At 53.1% G+C, this 20,347-nt stretch overlaps 1 protein-coding gene across 9 annotated transcripts in view; it reads left to right on the top strand.

The window, feature by feature from the left end:
- The window catches only part of LOC122377903 (mucin-5AC-like), a 62,636-nt gene that overhangs the window by 14,415 nt on the left and 27,874 nt on the right, over positions 1-20,347 (top strand). For all 9 annotated transcript variants that reach the window (XM_043358489.1, XM_043358487.1, XM_043358483.1 and 6 more), the window contains exon 2: positions 462-652. In XM_043358489.1, the coding sequence (XP_043214424.1) occupies positions 610-652 (43 nt within the window). In that variant the 5' untranslated portion in view covers positions 462-609. The remainder of the gene's footprint in view (positions 1-461; positions 653-20,347) is intronic.

Here is a 20,347-nt window from a genome sequence, read left to right as displayed (position 1 = left end):
CGCGGTGGGATAAGGCGCGGTCAGCCGCTGCTGTCTGTGGCACGGGCGGTTCGGCCGGAGGCGTCGGTCCTTAGAATCGCCCCCGGCTGTGGCGGCTGTGTTGTTGTCGACCGGTAGAGTTTCCACCCGGCTCTGTTTCTGGGCTATTATCAGTGTGTCAGTCAGCCTGCAGGCGGCTGATGGCAGCCGGTAGTGGCACTTTCCCTGCTGACGGCGGCACGCAGAGAGACTGACGACCAGCAGCTGCCGGTAGCAGCTTAATTGCCACTCTGTTTTCCCACACACCGCCTACAAACAATCACAGACGCCGAATAATAGACAGGATTTGAATTTCGACCACGCAGTTAACTCAATTTACTCCGTATCGGCTCATAGGTAAACCAATTCTGAGTAATAGGATGAGCAGATTGTCATGGTGTCTGGTCGGTGATATTTCTAACCGTCTGTCCTATCTGTTTCAGGATTCTGACCAGCGCGCACAACACGCCGGAACTCTGCTCTTAGTGGCCGATTTAGCATTCGGAAGTGAAAGATTTTCGGCCGAGTGTCAGTGCCGCGGTCAGTTTTGGACTCACAGTGAACACACAGAGAGAAACACAGACACACAAGATGAGGAGCTGGACTCACGCCGTTCTGCTGCTGGCCGTCATCGGTAAGTCTTGGCACGAAACACGCTGCCAGATCCCTTGTCAAACGCCATTAGCAGGAACATTTTGAATTTAGTTATTATCTGTGCACGTATAGCGGGTGTTTAACTTCAATATTTCTTCTGCATGAGTCGTTCAACCTTATTCCTTAGATTTTCGATTTATCCAGATTGACGATACAAACTGCATAATTGTTAGTGGCCAAATCCAGAAAGACACGTCTTTTCAAATAGTTAAATTCATGCTTGATAGGGAATAATTCTTTTATGGAAGCATAGTGTCATTCATATCAGGGCTGCGGAGTCGATGGATTTTCGGCGAATCCGACTCCGACTCCGACTCCGGCTTTCAAAAACCAGCTCCGACTCCGACTCCGACTCCGGGCAGAATTGTCGACTCCGACCGACTCCAACTCCCGAATCCGACTCCGACTCCGCAGCCCTGATTCATATTGTTTTATCATCTAAGCAATTTTATGATAAAAATTAGCGTTTATAAGTTTGAGTTGTTTCGCATTAAAGGGACCCTCCCACCTTCAAAATTGTTTATGAATTGGCATGAAAGTGATGTCGCTCGGTTCAGAAAGAGCGAAAACGAATATCTACCAAATTTCACCGAAAAATATTCACCGGTTTTCAAGATATTAGACTTTTACTTTTGTTTACTTTTATTGGGATCTCTGCTGTTTCTAGCGACTTTATTTTAGAAGTGCGGCGTTTGCGGCAGATGTTGCGCGCAAATAGCATATACCACCGCGTGCTACAAAACGTTTTAGTCAAACATTTAAAAATCGTTAGATATTTGCGCTGACGTCACACATTCAGAGGGGTATTCCTAAGCATTAGCCCCTCTGAATCAAAATGCTGCAATTTTGAAATTCAATATTTCCGATTTAAGGTATTTCTCGATGTTGTGAGTGCCGAAACCGGTAATTGTGAGCCAGGGACCCCATTTTGGCTATCTCAACTCAAATCTAATGTTAAGGTGGGAGGGTCCCTTTAAAGGCGATACTGTATATTCTAAAGTAAGCATTTTTGTTATTCAAAATCACAATGTAAGGAACACTGTCCTTTGCTAGAGTTAGTATGGTTCAGACGTAAAAGGAATGCTGAGTGTATTGTAGTGTCCCATTCAAACTATCCTCGGTATCTGATAACCCCGTCCATCACTGGAATAAACAGTTCCTTTCAGACGCCGAACACATGTCATCTGAATGGACACTCACTGTCAAAGTGTTTAGAGAACGATCATGCTATTCTGACTTGTAATCTCGCGTATGACATCACTCTTTCGACGTCACGACAAAAACATCTTGAAAGTGAATCCGTTGGTGTAGGTCAGTTTTGCACGACAGACCCATAATCTCACCCATCGTCCAGAACCTGTTCTTGAGTGGATTACTATGGTCCCTAGACGGTTATGATAAGATGCACCGCCTTCCCTCCCGTCGCAGCTTGACAATCCACCGCTAATCCGTACCGCAGATAAATGCTCCAAATATCTCATACCCGCTGTGCTGGCCGGGCCCCATAAAACGGGCGTCGGTCTCTGGGTGACCGTGAGACAGAGCTCCGGTACAGTTCCATGCACTTCATCAAGTTGGGCAACACACACGCACACGCGCGTGCGCCCCCAGTGCGCGTGAATCGGGGGCGCGAGCTGGCCGGCCCGGCCGGCCTTTGACAGAGCACACAGACCATGCGCCGGTCAGATTAGGTCAACGGCGCCAGCCCGATGGCCAAAACAACCGGCCGGTGCGTGGGTCTCGGGGCTGAGTTGCATCAGGAGGGGCGCATACATTGTGCTCCAGAGCCTGCTCATGATCATAGCTCCATAGTTACCGCCTCGGAGGCGGATCGCTGAGATATCTCGAGTTTAATCAAGTATGAGCTCACACAGCCGTTTGGCCGCAGTGGCTGTATGTAGAATGATTTGTCGTGCCGACGGGGTTATAGCTCAGCATCTCATTCATCCCAATAAAAATGAGCCGCAGAACAAAACCGATTGTGCCAAGCCTATTCTTGCAATGACGTGATTTGTCAATTTCAACAAACGGCCATTTCAAACGTCAATATGTCTGCCATCAATCAAAATCATAGTCTGTGAGCGGCAAGCGGCGAGCGACGGCGATCGTGCCCGTTCTCCACAGAACTGCAGACTATGATAGTATGATACATTCTTGTCTTTCCATTCAGTTTCCTAACGCTGCCAAGCCTTCGTTGAATTTTCCGATACTTTCCTAGCCTTCACCGCAGTCTCTGATAAGTGATATGTGCCCAGTCTGCAATGCAGTCTCTGATATCTACCTAGTTTTCGTTGCAGTTTCCAATATGCGCCTAGTCTCCGTCGCAGTCTTCGGTGTTTGCCTAGCGCCTTCGTTGCAGTCTCCGATAATTGTGCATTATCCGTTGCAGTTTCCTTATAATCCTCTCCGGCGGGTCGAACCACGGCCGACACCAGATTACCCAAGCTGTGTCACGTTCCTGGGATGTGCCGTCAGCGGTGAGTGCGGTCGGTCGGCCGTGCTGGCAGAAGAACCGCAGAAAGCGTATACCGACCGCCGCGCCGCTCATAAAATCCCCTGCCCTATGGAAGTGAAGGGGTGGGGTCAGCCATGGTGTGCACCAAGTTGCAAAAGCCTGGGAAATCGATAATAGGGAATGGTTGGTTGCGAATTAGAAACAGACAGCTGAAGGTTGAATATCTCGGCTTTGCACGAACGGTGTGGAGGAAAGACTCGGCTGTATCAAAGCATCAAACGTCCTCGCCGAAAGAAGAACTTTCCGCCAACGTTGAACTAGTTGAGACGGAAAGCAGCAGTTCACACGGACACGCTTCATGTGGCGCGTGCCGCTTTTGCCCCAGACTGAAGCCTGACGCCTGCAGACAGTTTGGTGTCCTCGTGTCTTTGACTGGCTCTGGCCGAGTCCGTCCACCCCGAATGGTTGACGAGACCCCTAAATACCAGCATAAGTAGTGCGGTCCTATTCCAAGGACAAGAAACTTCAAACGTACCGCCAACTACAAACAATGGCATTCATATTCCGAAAGCTTCTGAGATCAGAATGTAGAACTGATATGACTTGCTCCGTCACATAACTTACCGTCAACAGCTTCGAATGTTTGTAAGCTGAACCTCACGAATTGTCCCGCTTTTAGCACTGTCACACTGAAAACGCCATTGAACCGGTTCTCAGTCTGCTGATCGATGAGATACCGAGACCAATTGTTGCACAAGTTGCGTGCCCGTTTGACGCCCTTAACTCGTCTCATTACTGTGACTACGGGGGAGCCGTTCTTGCTGCGCTGACAGCTCAGGAGTCGGAAGAAAAACTTACTCCAACGAGAACCTGTGGAGAACAGAAAAACACAATATTGGTCCATAGTGGCAGGCTCACTTTCCGGTCTATCGACTGTTTTTACATAGATTTCGGTCACACCACCCAGGCCAGGGTACAGGTCATGTTGTCAACCGTGCAACCAGTAACTGCTAGGCAGCTTTTCACTTTCGTAGGACACTTTCTATATTCGGTTTCCACGCTACTCAACAGCCGATGGCGTTTTGACACTAATCCGTTTTTATTAGGTCGATGTTCACGGCTATCACAATCGAGACGGATCACCGATAACCCCCCGTGGCTACCTAGAGGTAGATAAGAGAAGAAAGGAGAAGTCGCAATGCTCTGTGGACTGTGAATGACGAAAGTAGCCAGATTATTATCGGTCAGATATGCCGGCTAAATTCATTTTGTGTTACCGACATCAAACCTGCTACTAAACTGTAGATAAAAAGCGTGCGGAAGGCTCGACGTTGCACTGTCTCGGGCTCGATATAGCGCAGGCACGTCGATCTTACCTCAGAGCCGGCCGGATCTCAGGACGAGTCTCTAAAAAAGCCACCCACCTGGAGCAGCCATATCGGATAAAGGCGCCGTGAGTCGAACGCTGACTGCGCCGGTTAATTGATTCAGCGTGCCGCGAAGGTCGGCCATTGGACGAAATTGGGTCCCGCGGCGGCTCTGAGCCCCCGGCGCGCTCCGATGACGCTGCCTGACGGCGATGTTGGTGGCACCGACGGCAGCCGGCGCCGCACTTCGCCACAGCCGCGGCGAATCGGCCGACAGAACCGCTGATGGAGAGGGTCTGAGTCACATCACGAGTCTACAGAAATTCGCGAAAAAGCCTATTGATGTTGCTCAGTAATTAAAACATTTAGGGTTTTCCCTAAGTGTCTAGGAATTAACTAACTAAATGTTTTAATTAAGGAATTAGGGTTTAGGGTAATAGGAATGTTTTAAGTTTCCCGTCTATTTTGGCAGATCTGTTCGCATTTCTATTTCCTTATTTAGAATATTCCACGTTTCCCCAACGCGCTGTCACTACCATGACTGAGTGTTGTTTTTTCGCTCACCTCCACCCATCCATCTGCCTGTCCGACCGGTCAGTTCAACAGCGGTGCTCCATCCATGACTCGTCAGGCCGTGTCTGTCCGCGGCGCGTGCCCCGTCTGACCACACACACCTGACAAATGAGATGTCGGCAGGACACCGCTGGGTAATTGGACCGTCACGGCGCTGACAAGAGTCCGTAGCGGCTCACTGGCGCAGATGATTGCGGGCCGGTTACAAAATACCGCACTCAATGACAGAATGGCTCTTCCAGCGCCGTCCACTGCTGGGATTGACGGCCATGAGGCTATTCAATCCAGAGGCATTGCACATTAACACGCGCAGTGGAAGGGTTGCGAGTACTACGCCCAGTGGAAGGGGGGGGCGGATGTCGCCCCCCCCTAAGATCTCAGCTCCCACTGGAGCTAGAAAGACGAAATTTGGAGGGTAGGTGGGGGCTATGGGGAACTCTGTTGTGTGTGAATTTCATGACCCTAGGTCAATATCTTCAAGGTCAAATGAGGTCAAATGTGGTCAAATCTGCCATTTTAGCGTCTTTTTTTGCGTTTACACGCCGATAACTCAAAAAGTTACCGGCTGATTTTTTTTAATCTTTCACTATACGAAAGAGTAAACATTTTTGAGTATGTATGGTGAATTTCTAGATAATCCAACAATAAATATGGCAGTTAGAAGCCTGCGAAGGGTAAGATGTCGCCGGCTGAGGCGGCATCGGCCGACGCGGGAAACGCGGCAATCACAATTTTGTGTTTACACACTCATAACTCAAGTTGTTACCGGCCGATTTTCAAAATTCTTTGATCATGTGATTCCCTGTACATTTCTCAGTCTTCTCACCGAATTTGACGCGAATCTAATATAATCAGCGGTAAGGAGCGCGATGTAAAGACGGAACCGTCCCGCCCCGGCACAGTCTACAATTCAGGCGGCGCGTAACGGCTAGCGCCGGCCGCCGCGCCGCCGCGCCGCCGCGCCGCCGCGGCGGCAGGATGTTTGACTTTACACTGCTATTACTAGAAAAGTTGTGAACCGATTTTCTTACTTCTTGCACGAGAAGATCTGCAATTCAATTCTGGACAGGTAGCCGAAATTTCACATTTATATTATGCTTGCGGCGCGAGTTATTGGCGAAAAACAGGAGGGGTGGGCGAAATCCGCCCCCCCCCCCCTTCCACTGCGCGTGTTAAGAGAAATAGTTTATGGATATTGTGACTTAATGACAAATAGTTTGTAGGGATAACGTTGATAAAGATGGTTCTAAGTCAAAGTAAGGTAGGTAATCAAACTAGAGGAGCATATGTATTATTGCTTGCCTATCCTTTTTATCACAGAGCATAGCATAATCGGGAGAAATACGATATTCAATTTAGCATACAGAAAAGATGTATTGACCATCTGAAAACAAATGATCTAAGGTGTTAAAATTGAAACTGAATTGATAAGCTATATAATGTTAAAAAAAGATGTGGGTCAACTCTCAGGTATGCGCACAGACGGAATGACAAGCCCTAAAAAATTAACAGGGGAGCTGCAGTGATAGATGAAAACGTGAAACAAGCGAATGGAAAATCCATTTGTGTGGGTCTTCGACGTGACAGTTGAAATAATACTTCCATTGTCTACGTTTTACATTTGATTCCCTTGTCCTTGCGGCCTCATGGTTTTTGTGAATTAAAAAACGTCGCGGTCAAGTAAAACTACGGACAAGTGTCAAGGTTTCTGAAAGTTCCAATGACAGCTATAGACTGAAGAAAATAGCATACTGTTGCTGTGACTAATACGAAGCATTTTCATTTGAAAATGCTTCTTTTGCGCATCGGGCGTCTAATATCACCGATCATGCTTACTAAGTAATGCTTTCTCCATAGTTACTATCCATTTCAAGTTTCTAACGGTCTCATCTCCGCGTCTTGTTCACATTGTCTGCTCGTGGGTTCTCAATTCTCCTCGCTTGGCTGCTCCCTAGTGAACGCTTCTCCCTAATGTCTCGGCCACCAATCGTCCCTTTGGACGGGAGAAACCGGCCAGTGCGGCCACTGACCGGCGGTGACCACTCTCCCATCGGGTGTAGGTAGTGGGTACACCACCTCTGCGGACGACGTCGTCGTCGTCTCGCTCCGCTGAGCATCGGTGTCTGTCCGCCGCCGGCTCTGAGCGGGCTGCTCTCGCCGACCGGCCCGCACCGCCCCACCCCTGCGGCCACCGCGGCCACCGAATCTAACCGACATCGTACCCAGGCGCCAACACTTCCCCTGAGCCGCCTCTGTCTGCATCCGCTTCTCTCCGCGCGCAAAACATACAGCGCAGTCTCCTGCTTTCTCACTTTCGCGTCTTTTGATCCGGTCATTTGTTGGTGTTATAAATGACCGATCCGATCGCAGCCAAGTACAGCTGACCCAATAATTTCCACACATTCACATTTGCGGCCGTTCGATGGGCTAATGTATTTATCTTCGTTACGCTGGAGCGTCTCCAGTGCGAGAGCGCGTGTTACACAATCTGGCATCGCAGCATCAGAGCTGGTGACTAACGATCCGACGAGCACCATCTGTTGTGCTGCTCTGGTGCTCTGGTGTCCTGCTGTGCCGTCCTCCGTTGGTCCGCCGACTGTTTGTCGTGCCCGACCCTGGAGCTGAAGTCTGTCCGGTGTTGTTCTGTCCACACCTGTGCGGAAGACGCCCTCGGCCGTTCGCGACTCGGTAGGACCAGCAGACACGGTAGTCGCTAGGGAAGACCGATACCCCAGCCCTGTCTGCAGAGGTGGCCTGCTGTGGCTCCAGGCAGGTGGGCCAGACAGATGGCCCAGCCTGGCGACACGGCCACTCAGTCGCACCCGCCCGTAATTCAGCCTCATTCTCCGCCCTCCTGCCATACACCGAGTGCACGGCCCGTGCACCGTGCACAATGCACCGGGCGACCGTGCGCAGTGCACCACACCCAGGCCGGCAAACAATCGGTGATCACGACCACCGGCCTTCGCGACCAGCCCTGTATCATTCCCTAATCACTTCCTTGACACCGCTGGTACTGAGGCGGGTGCCGAGCGTGTTTAAAACGCGGCCACTTCAATGCAACCGGAATTGAATTTAATTGTTGTGGGCTTCACTAGCATGCTTTGCTCGCAGTCGTTTGCATAGACAATGCGCGTGGGTATGAGTGACGTGCCATTAGCCCATATTCTGCCCTCAGTGTGTCCCTGCCTGGAGAATGAGGCAGCTCGTTACCTTGTAACCAGGTCGAATCGTAACGCGGGCAGTTCTGTGCAGCACCTCTGATGCATGCGTTTCGTGCGGCTCCATTTGCTCTTATCGTGATTAGTGGGTTAATTTGTCAAAAGGCGGAGGAGTTCGACCACGGAGCACATATCGCAACCACTCTGGGTCAAAGGTCAGCAACTGGAGCGGCCCGGCAGGACATTTATCAGTCTGCCGGCCGTCGGCCGTCGCTCCCCTTCATCCCACAGCTGCCGGCAGTGCTGAGCGGACGTGTCTGTCATGCTTTCTCTGACACAATGGTCGGACGGTGTCGGAGAAGAGGGACCGCCACCACGGAGGCGACATCCGCCGGTGAAAATGGTTTGGGTGACGTCGCCGCCAGATGCCGGGTGCACGCTCCGCTGGCTCCCTTTGGCCGGCCGCTAACCAGCGCTGGCTTCCCGGCGCGCCCAGCGGTCGGCTGCAGTCGCCGCTGGTCGGCCAGCGCCCAGCTCGCGGTCACGCTCCGCTGGCCGCCTCAGATGACACAGAAACGGCGCGGCTGCAGCCACGGCGGCCGCGTTTCTCCGAGAAGATCCCGATGCGGACCGGTTAACAAGCGATCGATCGTCTCTGATGCTGGTCACTCGGTCACGGCTCGTGTCCGGCCCCAGGTTCCGTGGATCTCGCCCCTAGGACGGAGGTGGTGGGCGGCGGGCGACGGGCGACACGCTGGGCAGCTTGTGCCCGGATCGGTCGCCGAACTGCTGGGGGTCGCCCAGGGACGCTGGATTGAGATTTATCACGCGGTATCCGGCGTGAAATCAGGTCGGCCTCCGATACTGAGTCAACCGCCACAACCCGCAGCGGCCACGGGAGTGTCAAGGGCGCGGAGCACGCCGGTGTCTGGGTATCGGTGGTGGTATGATTTACGCCACTCAGCCATCGAGCTGCTATGGGTGGAGCACCGCCTCAATCACGCCTTATGGGGCGCGTATTGCACGTAACTATGGGCGTCAAGATTACGAAACGAGGCGGATCGGAGCGCCGTATGGTGCGGAGTGCACCTCACTGGCTCCCGAACTCGCATTGTTCTGCTTCGTAGACCGTGTATCTCGTATACTTGAGGATAAATGCTTCTTGACTTCTTGAACGACCCACGATTCATTTAACGTATCTGGTAGATCTACAGAAAGAAACTTTGCATTATTACAACATATTTGTTTTTGTAGTCTCTTTGGTTGTGCCGTTTTTTTTTTTTTACTTTTGGCCAGTGCTCGTTCGGTGCCTAATGGCCTGTCAGCCGGGTCGGCCTGGTCCGCTGTGTGTCCTGTCAGCCGGGTCGTCCTGGTCCGCTGTGTGTTCTGTCAGCCGGGTCGTCCCTGTGCGTCCCTGCGCCGGCGGCAGTCGGTCGGCCGTGTCCTGTTGCGGCACTCCAGTGCCCCCGTGACCCGGAGGGCGGCCCAAGACGGCCCGCTCGGCTCGCCAGGTGCCCGCCGCTACTCGGGCCCGCTCCCCGCAGAGAGCTCCCTGGTGTTCCCAGCGCGCTGACGACGAGAAAATTAGGAGAGCAAAGGTAATTAGCGTACCCCGTGGACGCTTTTTGTATGATGTTGTAACCAGGCTACCCAAGAGATCATTAAAACTGGGTATTATAATGAAACGACTTTGCCAATCGGTGCGTGCACAGCGGGACATCCTTGAGGAGCATCAAGTGGGACGAATATTTAGCCAAACATTTAAAACCCATTAAACCTCTCAGTTTCAAATGAAAACGCTTTTATGTCTATGTTTCAAACTTATCTAATCCAATGGATTTTCACTTACAATCTTGGAGCATTTCAGCGGCAGCACTTTCTTTGTTCAGCTCGGGTATTTTCCTGATGCCAGCTGCTGGGCCGATTTCAAAACCGCCGACATGACCGTAGGGGAGAGTGGGGCACATTCGTGCAAAAAATGGATAAACCCATATATCTGTTCTTTGGTTAGTGCAATGGCAAAATTGTTGATTGTAGTATGGAAAGGAACTATTGCAGATAGTTTTCCTCTTTAAAAGTTATCCTATAAAATTATTGCTTCCATTAGAAAAAAATGACTTTTATTAACTCTGAACATTTGCACGAAACTGCCCCACCTATGGGGCACATTCGTTCAAGAGATGGGGCACTTCCGTTCACCCGGCAAAATTCGAGAAATTACCGGGCATTGCCAGAAATTTACCAAAGGAAATTGGCAGGGGGTCATTTCACTTGATTCCTTTCGACAAGAATGCATCGCACAACAAATGTAGAAAGAATGGGCTGGCCAACAAGAATGTGCCAACTGCCGGCCTCCGTGACCTCGCCAAGTTCGCATGAATTGCTCGTCACGACGTCGCAAGCAGTCGAGACTGAGTCAGGCGAGCGTCATTAGAGAAACCTACTACAGATAAAGTCATAAATCGCAAAAACTAAAAAAAAAAAAATTGCACGAATATGCCCCCAGGCAGTGCGTACACGAACCTGCCCCACAACGTTATTAGTAATATATTTCAAAATTTCTTTTTGAAAAAATGACACTTTTTCAACAAACAAGTTTGCAGCAGTTCCGTGAATAGAGTGGGCTTCTTCACCCCCAATTTTGAAAAACTGAACCACATTTCCGAGTCAGGATCACGAAAATGGATGATATGAGAAAAGTTTGGAAAGCTCACGAATATTACAAATTTGCGTTTTAATCAAGCATGACAGCAGATACAGTGTTGTCTTCTACGGTGAACGAAGGGCGGCAATGAAAGACATATTTCCATAATTTACCTTGAGCTCGTGCAGTCACTCGTGTTCCCATAAAATGCTGAAAACGAATGTGCCCCATGCACGAATGTGCCCCACTCTCCCCTACTACCAATGCCTGTCATGGTTTCAGGTTTGCCCCTAAGCTACGTTAACACCCATGCCTATTGGTGATCAGCGATTCAGGGGCCATTATTTCATCGGCTCATTGGCAAACCTGTGTTTCTTAATTCTGAGTCGGCAGTCCCGGACGCACGAGCAGATTGGCTATGCAGTATATAAGGCGAAGCCGCCGGTCTGGTAGTTGCACCACAGTTCGTGCTACCGGTCACCGGAGTATGACCGTGTGACGTCGACGCACACTCGGCTGCTCCCAGCTCCTCGCTGTCGGGGGCGGAAGTGGCGTGTGCCGGTCCAGTTCCGTCCCGGTGCCTCGCGCTGGCTCATGGTCGACTCCGTCTCTCGGGCGGGGAACCTTGGCGGCACGCCCGCTGGGTGGCTCGGAGCAGGTTCCGCCCTCGCAACCGTGGGAGCCGCGCGGAGGCCACGCCTGTCACCGGCGCTTGTGTCTCTGAATGTGCTCTCCTTGCCTCGATATCTGTCTTTCTTTCTTTCTTTCTATCCTTCTCTTTCTTTCTTTCTTTCTTTCTGTCTTTCCTTCTTTCTTTTTATTGTTTCTTTCTTTCTTTCTTTTCTTTTGTTCTTCCCTTTTTCTCTTATTCTTTCTGTCATTTTCCTCCTTTTATCTTTCTATGTTTCTTTCTTGTTCGTTTTCTTCCTTACTTTGTCTTTGCCTCTGTCTCTCTCTGTCTCTCTATCTCTATCTCTGTCTCTGTCTCTGTCTCTGTCTCTGTCTCTGTCTCTGTCTCTGTCTCTGTCTCTGTCTCTGTCTCTGTCTCTGTCTCTGTCTCTCTCTCCCTCCCTCCCTCTCTCTCTCTCTCTCTCTCTCTCTCTCTCTCTCTCTCTCTCTCTCTCTCTCTCTCTCTCTCTCTCTCCTCGGGGACAGCAGGGTGTGTCCAGTACCGCAGGAGACTCCGGGGGCGGCTGGTGACGGCTGTGTTTAGGCGGACCGGTCGTGGCAACAGCGGCCGTCAGCAGACCGACCAACCGTGACCGGCCGTCAGAACTTAGAGCCGAACAAAGGCCGCGTATCGGCGAACGTTTCGCCGTCGCCGTATATTTGCCTACTATCCGCTTCATCGCTGATTCTCACGGCGTATTTGGTACTAAGTGCCAACACGACAACGCCAGATGACAATCGCAGGCTAGGTTCATCTCGGCGGCACAACTAAAGGAGTTTGTTTGTCAACAGGCTCAGGCTATTATGCTTCCAGCCACCGCGGCCGTCAAAGCTTGAGATCTTAGCCGGCTAAGAGGCTCATTCGCGTGCCATCACCGGTAAATCACAGCGTGGTGGCATCTCGCCGCTGAGACCGAGTGTCCGTCTGGGCCGTGATTGAATGTTTCGCTGACAGGCCGCTCGCCGCGCCGGCCGCCGGTGACAGCCGAGCAGTCTGTTTCTTAATCGCGGCCATACATTTCCATGAGCGGCGGGTCGGCCGGTGTCGCCGCGCGCCACTAGCGCTGTCACAGACAGGGTCTGGGTCACTCGACCGGTGATTTATCATCTCCGCGGCGGCGCGGCGGCGGGGTTCTGTGGACCCACACACTGAGACGCCGACACGCGTCCGGCGCCGATTAGCCTCATCGGTCACTCGGGAGCTGCGGGGACAACGTGCTGGAATGTTGATGGGCTGTGTCATGCCGCCCACCTGCCCGGGATAAGACACTCAGTGGCTGCTCCGTGAAATCGGCGATATTGTCCCCAATCGGGGCGAGGCAGCTGAGATAACCAGCCGGGGAGATAATGCTGGACTAATGAGGCGGGGCGTGTTTACTTGTAGCCGAGTGAAGTGAGCGACAAATTGTGTCCGATTATCTCTGAGGAGCCGGCTGAGCCGGGACGATCCATTGCCTCCATTAGTGTCTCGGCGGCGTTGTGCGTCGGCCCGGCCCGTGCCCCGGTCGGCGGCGGCTGTTGTAACTGCGGCCGGGCGGGGCGCCGTGATGTATGACGCTCATCACAGCGGCGGGTGCTCGCCTGACCTCTGACCTGACCCCGGGCAACCCGACCGAGCGCGTTACTCCACCTCACCCTGACCTTCGGCCGCCGTCTGCGCCGGCCGGCCGGCGGCCCGCAGCGCACGCATACATGAGCGGCGGGAGGGCCGGTGAGCCTGCGCCTGCCGTGGGACCGTGGATCTGGTGTCACGGTTCGACGGGGGTGTCCTCCACCGACCCCCCCCCCCCCCAACGGCCGTCGGCCGTGGAAGCCAGTGGTCCGTGGACAACAGCTGTCAGCAACCGTACCAAATTGGAGCCGACGTCAGCTGTTTACACATAAGTCCATTGGGCTATGGACGCTGACCTGTTATGTTATAAAGCCTATATCGAAGAAGGACAACAGCTACTTGACGTCTATGAGGATCCTTAGCGATTAGACCAAGATCTTAAGCGCGGCGCTACAAGGGTTCTGGTTAAGGACCTGCTAAAGATATAGGTATCAGCTACGATTGTTATACCCGGATTATCGAATGACGTTTCCACTTCATGTTCCCAAGCAGCCCTATTCATTAATCTAACAAGTCATCTGCCCCACATCAATAACATATAGCTCTATTACCGGCACTATAATCCTTACAAACGACGTCAGTCTGCGCACGATATGGTTCCGGGATGTAGACTGACCTTGCTGTCGCTCTTTATGAGCAATTCGCTCCGTCAGTGGTCGCAGTGTGGGCGTGACACATCCTCCATGCCTAGGCGGAGCCGAGGACTGGATGCCAGAGCTGGTCCGGGCCGGGCCATCCTCAGCCCGCAGCGGCGGTGGTCCGCCCTCCAGCGGCGCTAATAACAACATACACCCAGAGACACGCACCAAGACCGATGGGCACCGGCGTGGGAGCGGTGCTCGGCCCTTTTTCACCCTCATGAAGACCATTATCTGGCAAACTGGCGGTGCTTCTGCCGAGTGATTCCACTTGACCTCAGCGCCGAATCATCGCGCCCGACATTACAGATGATGTGAGTTTAGTTGCCGACCATCGAGCCTGAAACGATGTTTACGGGTCCCGTGACACTTGCAAGTCACACTCTCGTGATTGGTCAATCCGTCTTCATTGAGCTCCGCTCTTTGAAGTCTGACGCCAGTGCCTAAGGTTCACCGAAGACAAAGAGTGTGCAAGTACGAAATCTCCTGCAGGACTACAGTCCCGGAGCTAATTACCTGTGATCCGTCTAATTGGGCGGTCAACGCCATTGACCTAGCTCACTATTTCCAGTCGAGAGATCTAGTCGGTCCCTACAGCTGCTCTCAACCCGCGGCAAAGGATAATAAGAAACATTTTGCGGAGTAGTAGACCAGTATAGCGCCTTTTGGGGCGACTAACGGAGCGAGCGAGAGGGTGAGCCTTGCACGTGCGAAATTTCGAGGGGGTACCTCCAACTGACTTGTGCACGGCACCCTACTGACCGGTTTCTAGCGATGTGCCAAATTTGAGCACAATCGGCCCAGCCGTTCTCAAGATCTGGGAGCGGCACCCTGCACGTGCGCACGTGCTAAATGGGTCCCAACTGACTTGTGCACGGCACCCTACTAACTGGTCCCTAACCGTGTACCAAATTTGAGCGCCATCGGTCCAGCCGTTCTCGAGATCTGGAAACGACCCCTGCACGTGCGCACGTGCAGCAGCACCCCAACTCTGGCACATGGATATGCAGTGCCTAGTGGGTGCCTACCTACATGCCAAGTTTCAGCGCAATCGGCCAAGTAGTTACCGAGATATTGCAACAATTACAAAAGTGACACCTCTTCGTTTTGCACGTGGCACGTGCATAAGGGGTCACCCACATGCATCGGGAATAGTCCAATACTTGGTAGAAGGAATGAAGCTACCCTACAAAAATTACCGCGTGTAAATCGGTCAAGTGGTTGCTGAGATATAAGCCTCGCAAAAGCGTCCGCACGGCCGGCCGGCCGGCCGGCCGGCCGGCCGCTCATACTCAGAAATTTCCGTTATTCTACGTAAGACTCCGCTCGCTTCGCTCGCTCCGTAATTATGCCCTGCGCATCATATCATGCTCCATACAAGAGGATCAAAATATAAATTATTTTTGAATGCCTAACGCTTACATGAACATTCTAGGTAGGCATCTGTTTTTTTTTTCTCACTGTATCACGATTGCTCTTGCAAAACGGTCAAAAGCACTTTACGGTTACTCTATTTCTACTCTATATTTCAATAATTGGTGTTCTTATAATGTCAAATGTAGCTGCTTTTGAAGTCACTATACACAAGTCGAATTAATAACTAGTGGTGCAACATTGATGAGACCCTTGAAACATCTTCAAGTTACACAAGCTCATTATTATCTCTATGCGCTTAAATGAAAAAACTATCATATTGTTTCAATGACCACTAATTATCTGTACTACATGTGCTACAAGTCTCGCAGAACTGGTCGTAACCGCCACATCATGGCCCGTCGTCTTTTCGCCTCTCCCCGTAAATTGTACGGTATCTGACAGCCATTGGTGTTGAACAACCGATCCTCGCAAGCTGCAATGAACTACTTGGTGGAACCTGAAGAAGGTTGCTTGAGCCCCAATTTCCATGCAACGCCAACCCAACTGGCTGGCTGAACTTCACTTCATTCTCTGGCATGTGATGGTACAGAAGTCCTCTTTGCAGTGCATCAAATAAATAAGCTTTATATCTCCATAACATGAACCACAGACGAGCACTATTCCGAGTCTACAGTTCATGCAGTGAGACGCCGCCCAAACTGGGCGCAAACTAGTTGCAATTTGCATGCTAAGCTGGCGGTGCCGACCTCATCCTTGAAAACGTCTGATTTAGCTGCGGCGCGGGCGGCAGACGGGCTGGTTCTTCTCAGACCAGTCATGTGCGGCCACATTAGCGTCGTGTCGGCGGGGCCAGCTTCATCTGCTGCCGTCGGGCGGGTCCCACCATTAGGGGGCGGCGTTCCCAGCAGGTCGGTACCGAACCGGGGCCGCGCCGCGCCGGCCTCGCCAGCGTTCTCGGCGAGTCGAGTCGCTGAACAAACGGCGCAAGGCTGAGCGGGCCGGCTGCCTCCGGTTCCCGGCGCAACCAGCGCCGCGCTACGATTCCCACGGAAAATGGGAATCGTCCGTTTAGCGGCGACCCCGGCCTCGGTGCAGATTTCAGGGTCGGTCCCGCGGGCTGCCATCGAGCTCACTGCCACACGCTCGCATCGCTGCCGCCGATGCATGCGCCGAGCGATTGCAGCGTCCGGCCTCTGTAACCGCTCGCCCGCAGCGGATCGTCCCTGTCGGCGCTGGGGGTCTGTTTTTAGGCCGCGTTCGTGATGCTGATTGGCGGCGCCGACCGATTGAGCGGCTGATTGAACTGGCAGACGCCGGCCGCCGATGGGGTCACGCACAGGGTGCTGGCCGGCGTGAGGATACCACCCAGACGGTCTGACGAGCGCCGCCTCCTGGGCGGTCGCAGCAGCTGCAATATGGGGCACACTCAGTCACTCCGAGGACGTCATTAGCCAGATGAAGCCCGAGGTTTACGAGCCGATTGATTGGACGCTGCGCTTTGTTATCTTTATGGTGGCTTCTTAAAAGCGTTCCTGTAATCAAGACGTAAAAATGTCAGTTTGTTTGTGCGGTGGTGTTGTTGTTGCCTGTCGTTTTTTAGTCCTAGCATGCCGAAAGAAATCACTATAAAAATCCCAACGACCTAATTAACTACCTTTAATCCCCGTCTGGTAACGCTCCTAGTTGGCTCCCGTCCGGTTACAATTTAATTCCGGCGGCGTGACGTACTCGGCCGTGGAGTTATCCTTCGGTAAACAGGCGTTCCACGCTCCGAGGGCCGCGCCCGAGGCGGTGCCGGCGGGGGCGGACTGCGGCCGCGCTGCGGCGGCGGCCCAGCCTTGGCCGGCCGTGTCATTAGCTCGGGCCGGTGTGGCCCAGCTACCATTGGGAAGGCCCATTTCCAGCCGGCCCAGCCCCTCTGGCTCCGTTCTGTCTCCGGGAACAGCCAACAGCTCTCAGCAGCAAACCGCCCACTATCCCCTTCAGCGACAGCATGCAGAAGTGAATCTACACACGTCCCTGGGCAGCCCCGCCCATGGCCTTTTCAGTGACCCAGCCGCCCCTGACCCTGGCTCGACCTCTGCAGCCCGGTAGAGGCGATAATGCCACTGTAATTGGCGTGTGTGTCTGCCGATGGTACATTGCCGTGGTGCCATGTAGTACCGCACTGACAGTTCCGGCTCGGAAGGACACAACGCGACGACACGGTGCTCTCACGACACGACTTGAGACGCCGTTAGTCCCGGTTTTAAAGGACCGAAACAAAGACGACAAAGACGACATCTAAATGCGGCAAAGGCCGGTTACACAAAAGAGATGGATGCAATGAAACTTATATTAAAACAGGGTAGCATGAAACATAAGTTGCATTCTCTAATAACGCCCCAATATCTTTGTTGTGTCTGGTACGGCTGTTCCCATGTGAACTTTTTTTTTGCACTTAATATTCCACACTCGTTTCGAGCTCACTCATCAAGTGAAAGCTGATCCCGATGAGTCCAATACATCATCTCAAATGAGACATGTTCAGATGTGGGCGGTGATTCAGTCATTCTGATTATCGGCCTGTGCCCCGGAGGATGTGCATACGATTTGGTTAGATAAGCGCACATAAACACATACCGTCGTCTCCCAGTTCTGTCGTTTCTCATTCCACTCATCTCAGCGTGGCCCCTCGAGGGAATGACGAGCTCACCCCGACTAAGTGAAGTTCTGGTACTCTGTGCGATCCTCGACCTCACAGTGTATGTGTTTATATAACGTCAATTGTACCCTGTTGGTGGGTATTGGCCTTCCAGACCGTGTATTAGCCGGCGTAACTGCGGGGAGTCTGAAGCAGAGCGCGTTCCCACCTTTATTCTGGTACCGATGGGCGGAGCGGCGCCGCCGGCACTGCGTCTCCCACAGTAATGGACCATTATCGAGACCAACTACGTGGCGGATCAGAGCCACACCGGCTCAGTGGGAGCCCAGCCGGCGACAGCGGCATTGTGCGCCGAGCGAGGGGCCGAACAAACAAGAGCGAGGGCTGCTCCCACGCGGCACGAGCCCGTTACAACACCGGCCGACATCCTCACCCACGCACACACGGACACAATCAGACTCGGCCGGTCAGGATGACATATCGACAGCTCCGGCAGAGGTGGTGATAGGTGACACTTCAGTGTGACTCAGGCTGAGGTGACTAATATCCAACCAAGCTGTACTAAACAGGGCTTGCAATGAAAGCCTTGGCTTTAATATATCAATATAAAAAAAAATGATCGTGAAGTTTATGTGATTGCTTCCACAAAATGCTGAATTTAAATGCGCTCATTTTTCTGACCTTGCTGGTGGATTTTCACCATCGTCGGCGTCCCGCGGCTGTGGAATATATGCGGCGTAAATTGGCTCGGCGCGCGATAGGATCGCCATGGTTCGGAGGGCGGGTGCGGACCGTGTTTGTCACTGAGTGGCCGTCCAGGAGCTTTGGCTGGCCATCACGCGGTGTCGCAACGCGCCGGCCGCCAAGGAAACGGCCAGCTCCGCCCAGCATGGGAACGCACAGCGCGCCGCTCGGCGGCTCCAAGGGCAGACACCGAGCGGAAACGGCGGCTCCCGGGGACAAATCGGTCCACAGCAGCTCATTTATCCCCGAGAAAGAGTTCCGACCCAGTTCTGCGGCCGCGTTCTGTCACCAGACAGGAGCCAGGCGCTGTTCGCTGTCCGGAGCCGCCGGAGACGATAAATCCCCGGCTGGGGCGGCCGGCGCGAGCGGACCTCGTCGGGCTGTGTTCCCACAATGGCGACCCGCCGCTGATCAGCGGGTGTGGTGGTCCAGGCCCGGTTTCTCAGGCCATTTTGGTGACCTAGACCGTGTCGGAGCTCGGCGGCGCGGCCCTCGGCGCTGACCTAGCGAGACACAAGTGTGTCGGCGATACTCCGCCCTGGGAACAGGCCGATAGCGACGAGCGACGCGGTTTCACCGACGCCGCCGCCGACCTACACGGTTTGATGGAGCATCAATGTCACAAGTGCGAGCGTGTTTGTCTTCAGAGCGAGGTATGCGTTCAGTTTGTCAACTACAAACATAGTCACTCGGCAGTTTATGAGGGATACTGCCGCCTCGAGATGTTTTTATGACTTACGTCATGGATGGCAAGTGTAATCTGAAAGCGTTCACACCGTTCAAACGACTAGATAACCCATAAACGTCTCACATCGACCGAGTAATCCCGCTGATAAAACAGAAAGAGGTACGATAAATGCTACCATATTTCAAAAAGAATGCTGAAATGTGAAGTGATCGCCACAATTATGCTGCAATGCAGCGTTAAGATACGCATGCAATCCAAACTTAATGACGAAGAAGCTACCTTGGCAACCCCACTAGTGATCTCATTTCAGCCCCGCCTTTCTAATGTGCACCGTGGTATTTTGAAGGACACCTCGCGGTGTTCTTTCTCCGGGCAGTCCGCGCTGGATTGCATGCCTGAGTTAGCATCAGTCCGCATAAAGGGCAGCGTTTGCACCGGTTATTCCGAGTGAAATACCGATGACGTTATCTGTCCCGGGACTCGAGGCGTGGCGGGGGGCTCCTCCTTGCAGACGGTGGGGGGGGGGGGGAGGGGGGGGAGGTTCTGAATGCACGGACCACACCGCGGTGATGGTGCATCCCAAGGTGGCGATGGCGGTGGACCGCTGCCGCCTCCTCCCCGCGAGAGAGGCTTCCCGACTGAACCAGCCACGCCCTTCAGAACACGAGCGGCACATCCTGGTGGCCCTCGGACCGAGGGGCCTCAATGATCGAGCGGTACCGGGTACCGGGCGTCTCCACACCCGGCCACTGAACCGCTAACGAACGGGTACTCGTGGGTGTCAGATTGAGTTCCAAGGATTTGGTTCCGCTCATAGACAGTCCGATGTTCCAATCACGAAGTTTTCACGGTTACAAACAAGGACCGCACTTGGTTCCACTCACGAGCATGTCACGGTTCCAATCACGGCTCGTGGGCCAGCTCGTGGACCTTAAATGGCCCCACACACGAACCGCATGAGTCACCGCCTAGTGGGTGAGCCCCGGCTGCCGCTAAAGCCGACTCCCTGCAGTCGGTCTGTCTGACCTGGCGTGGGGCCGAGGGACGCTCCAGATCCTGGCATTACCCACCACCTGGTCACATCCGCCCCCGGGATCGGCCCT

This window comes from Amphibalanus amphitrite, unplaced genomic scaffold, assembly GCF_019059575.1.
Source record: "Amphibalanus amphitrite isolate SeventyFive unplaced genomic scaffold, NRLGWU_Aamphi_draft 000052F_arrow, whole genome shotgun sequence".
In the NCBI taxonomy this organism is placed as follows: Eukaryota; Metazoa; Arthropoda; class Thecostraca; order Balanomorpha; family Balanidae; genus Amphibalanus; species Amphibalanus amphitrite.
The sequence above is the reverse complement of the archived record's forward strand: the minus strand, read 5'-3'. Positions and strand labels throughout refer to the sequence as shown.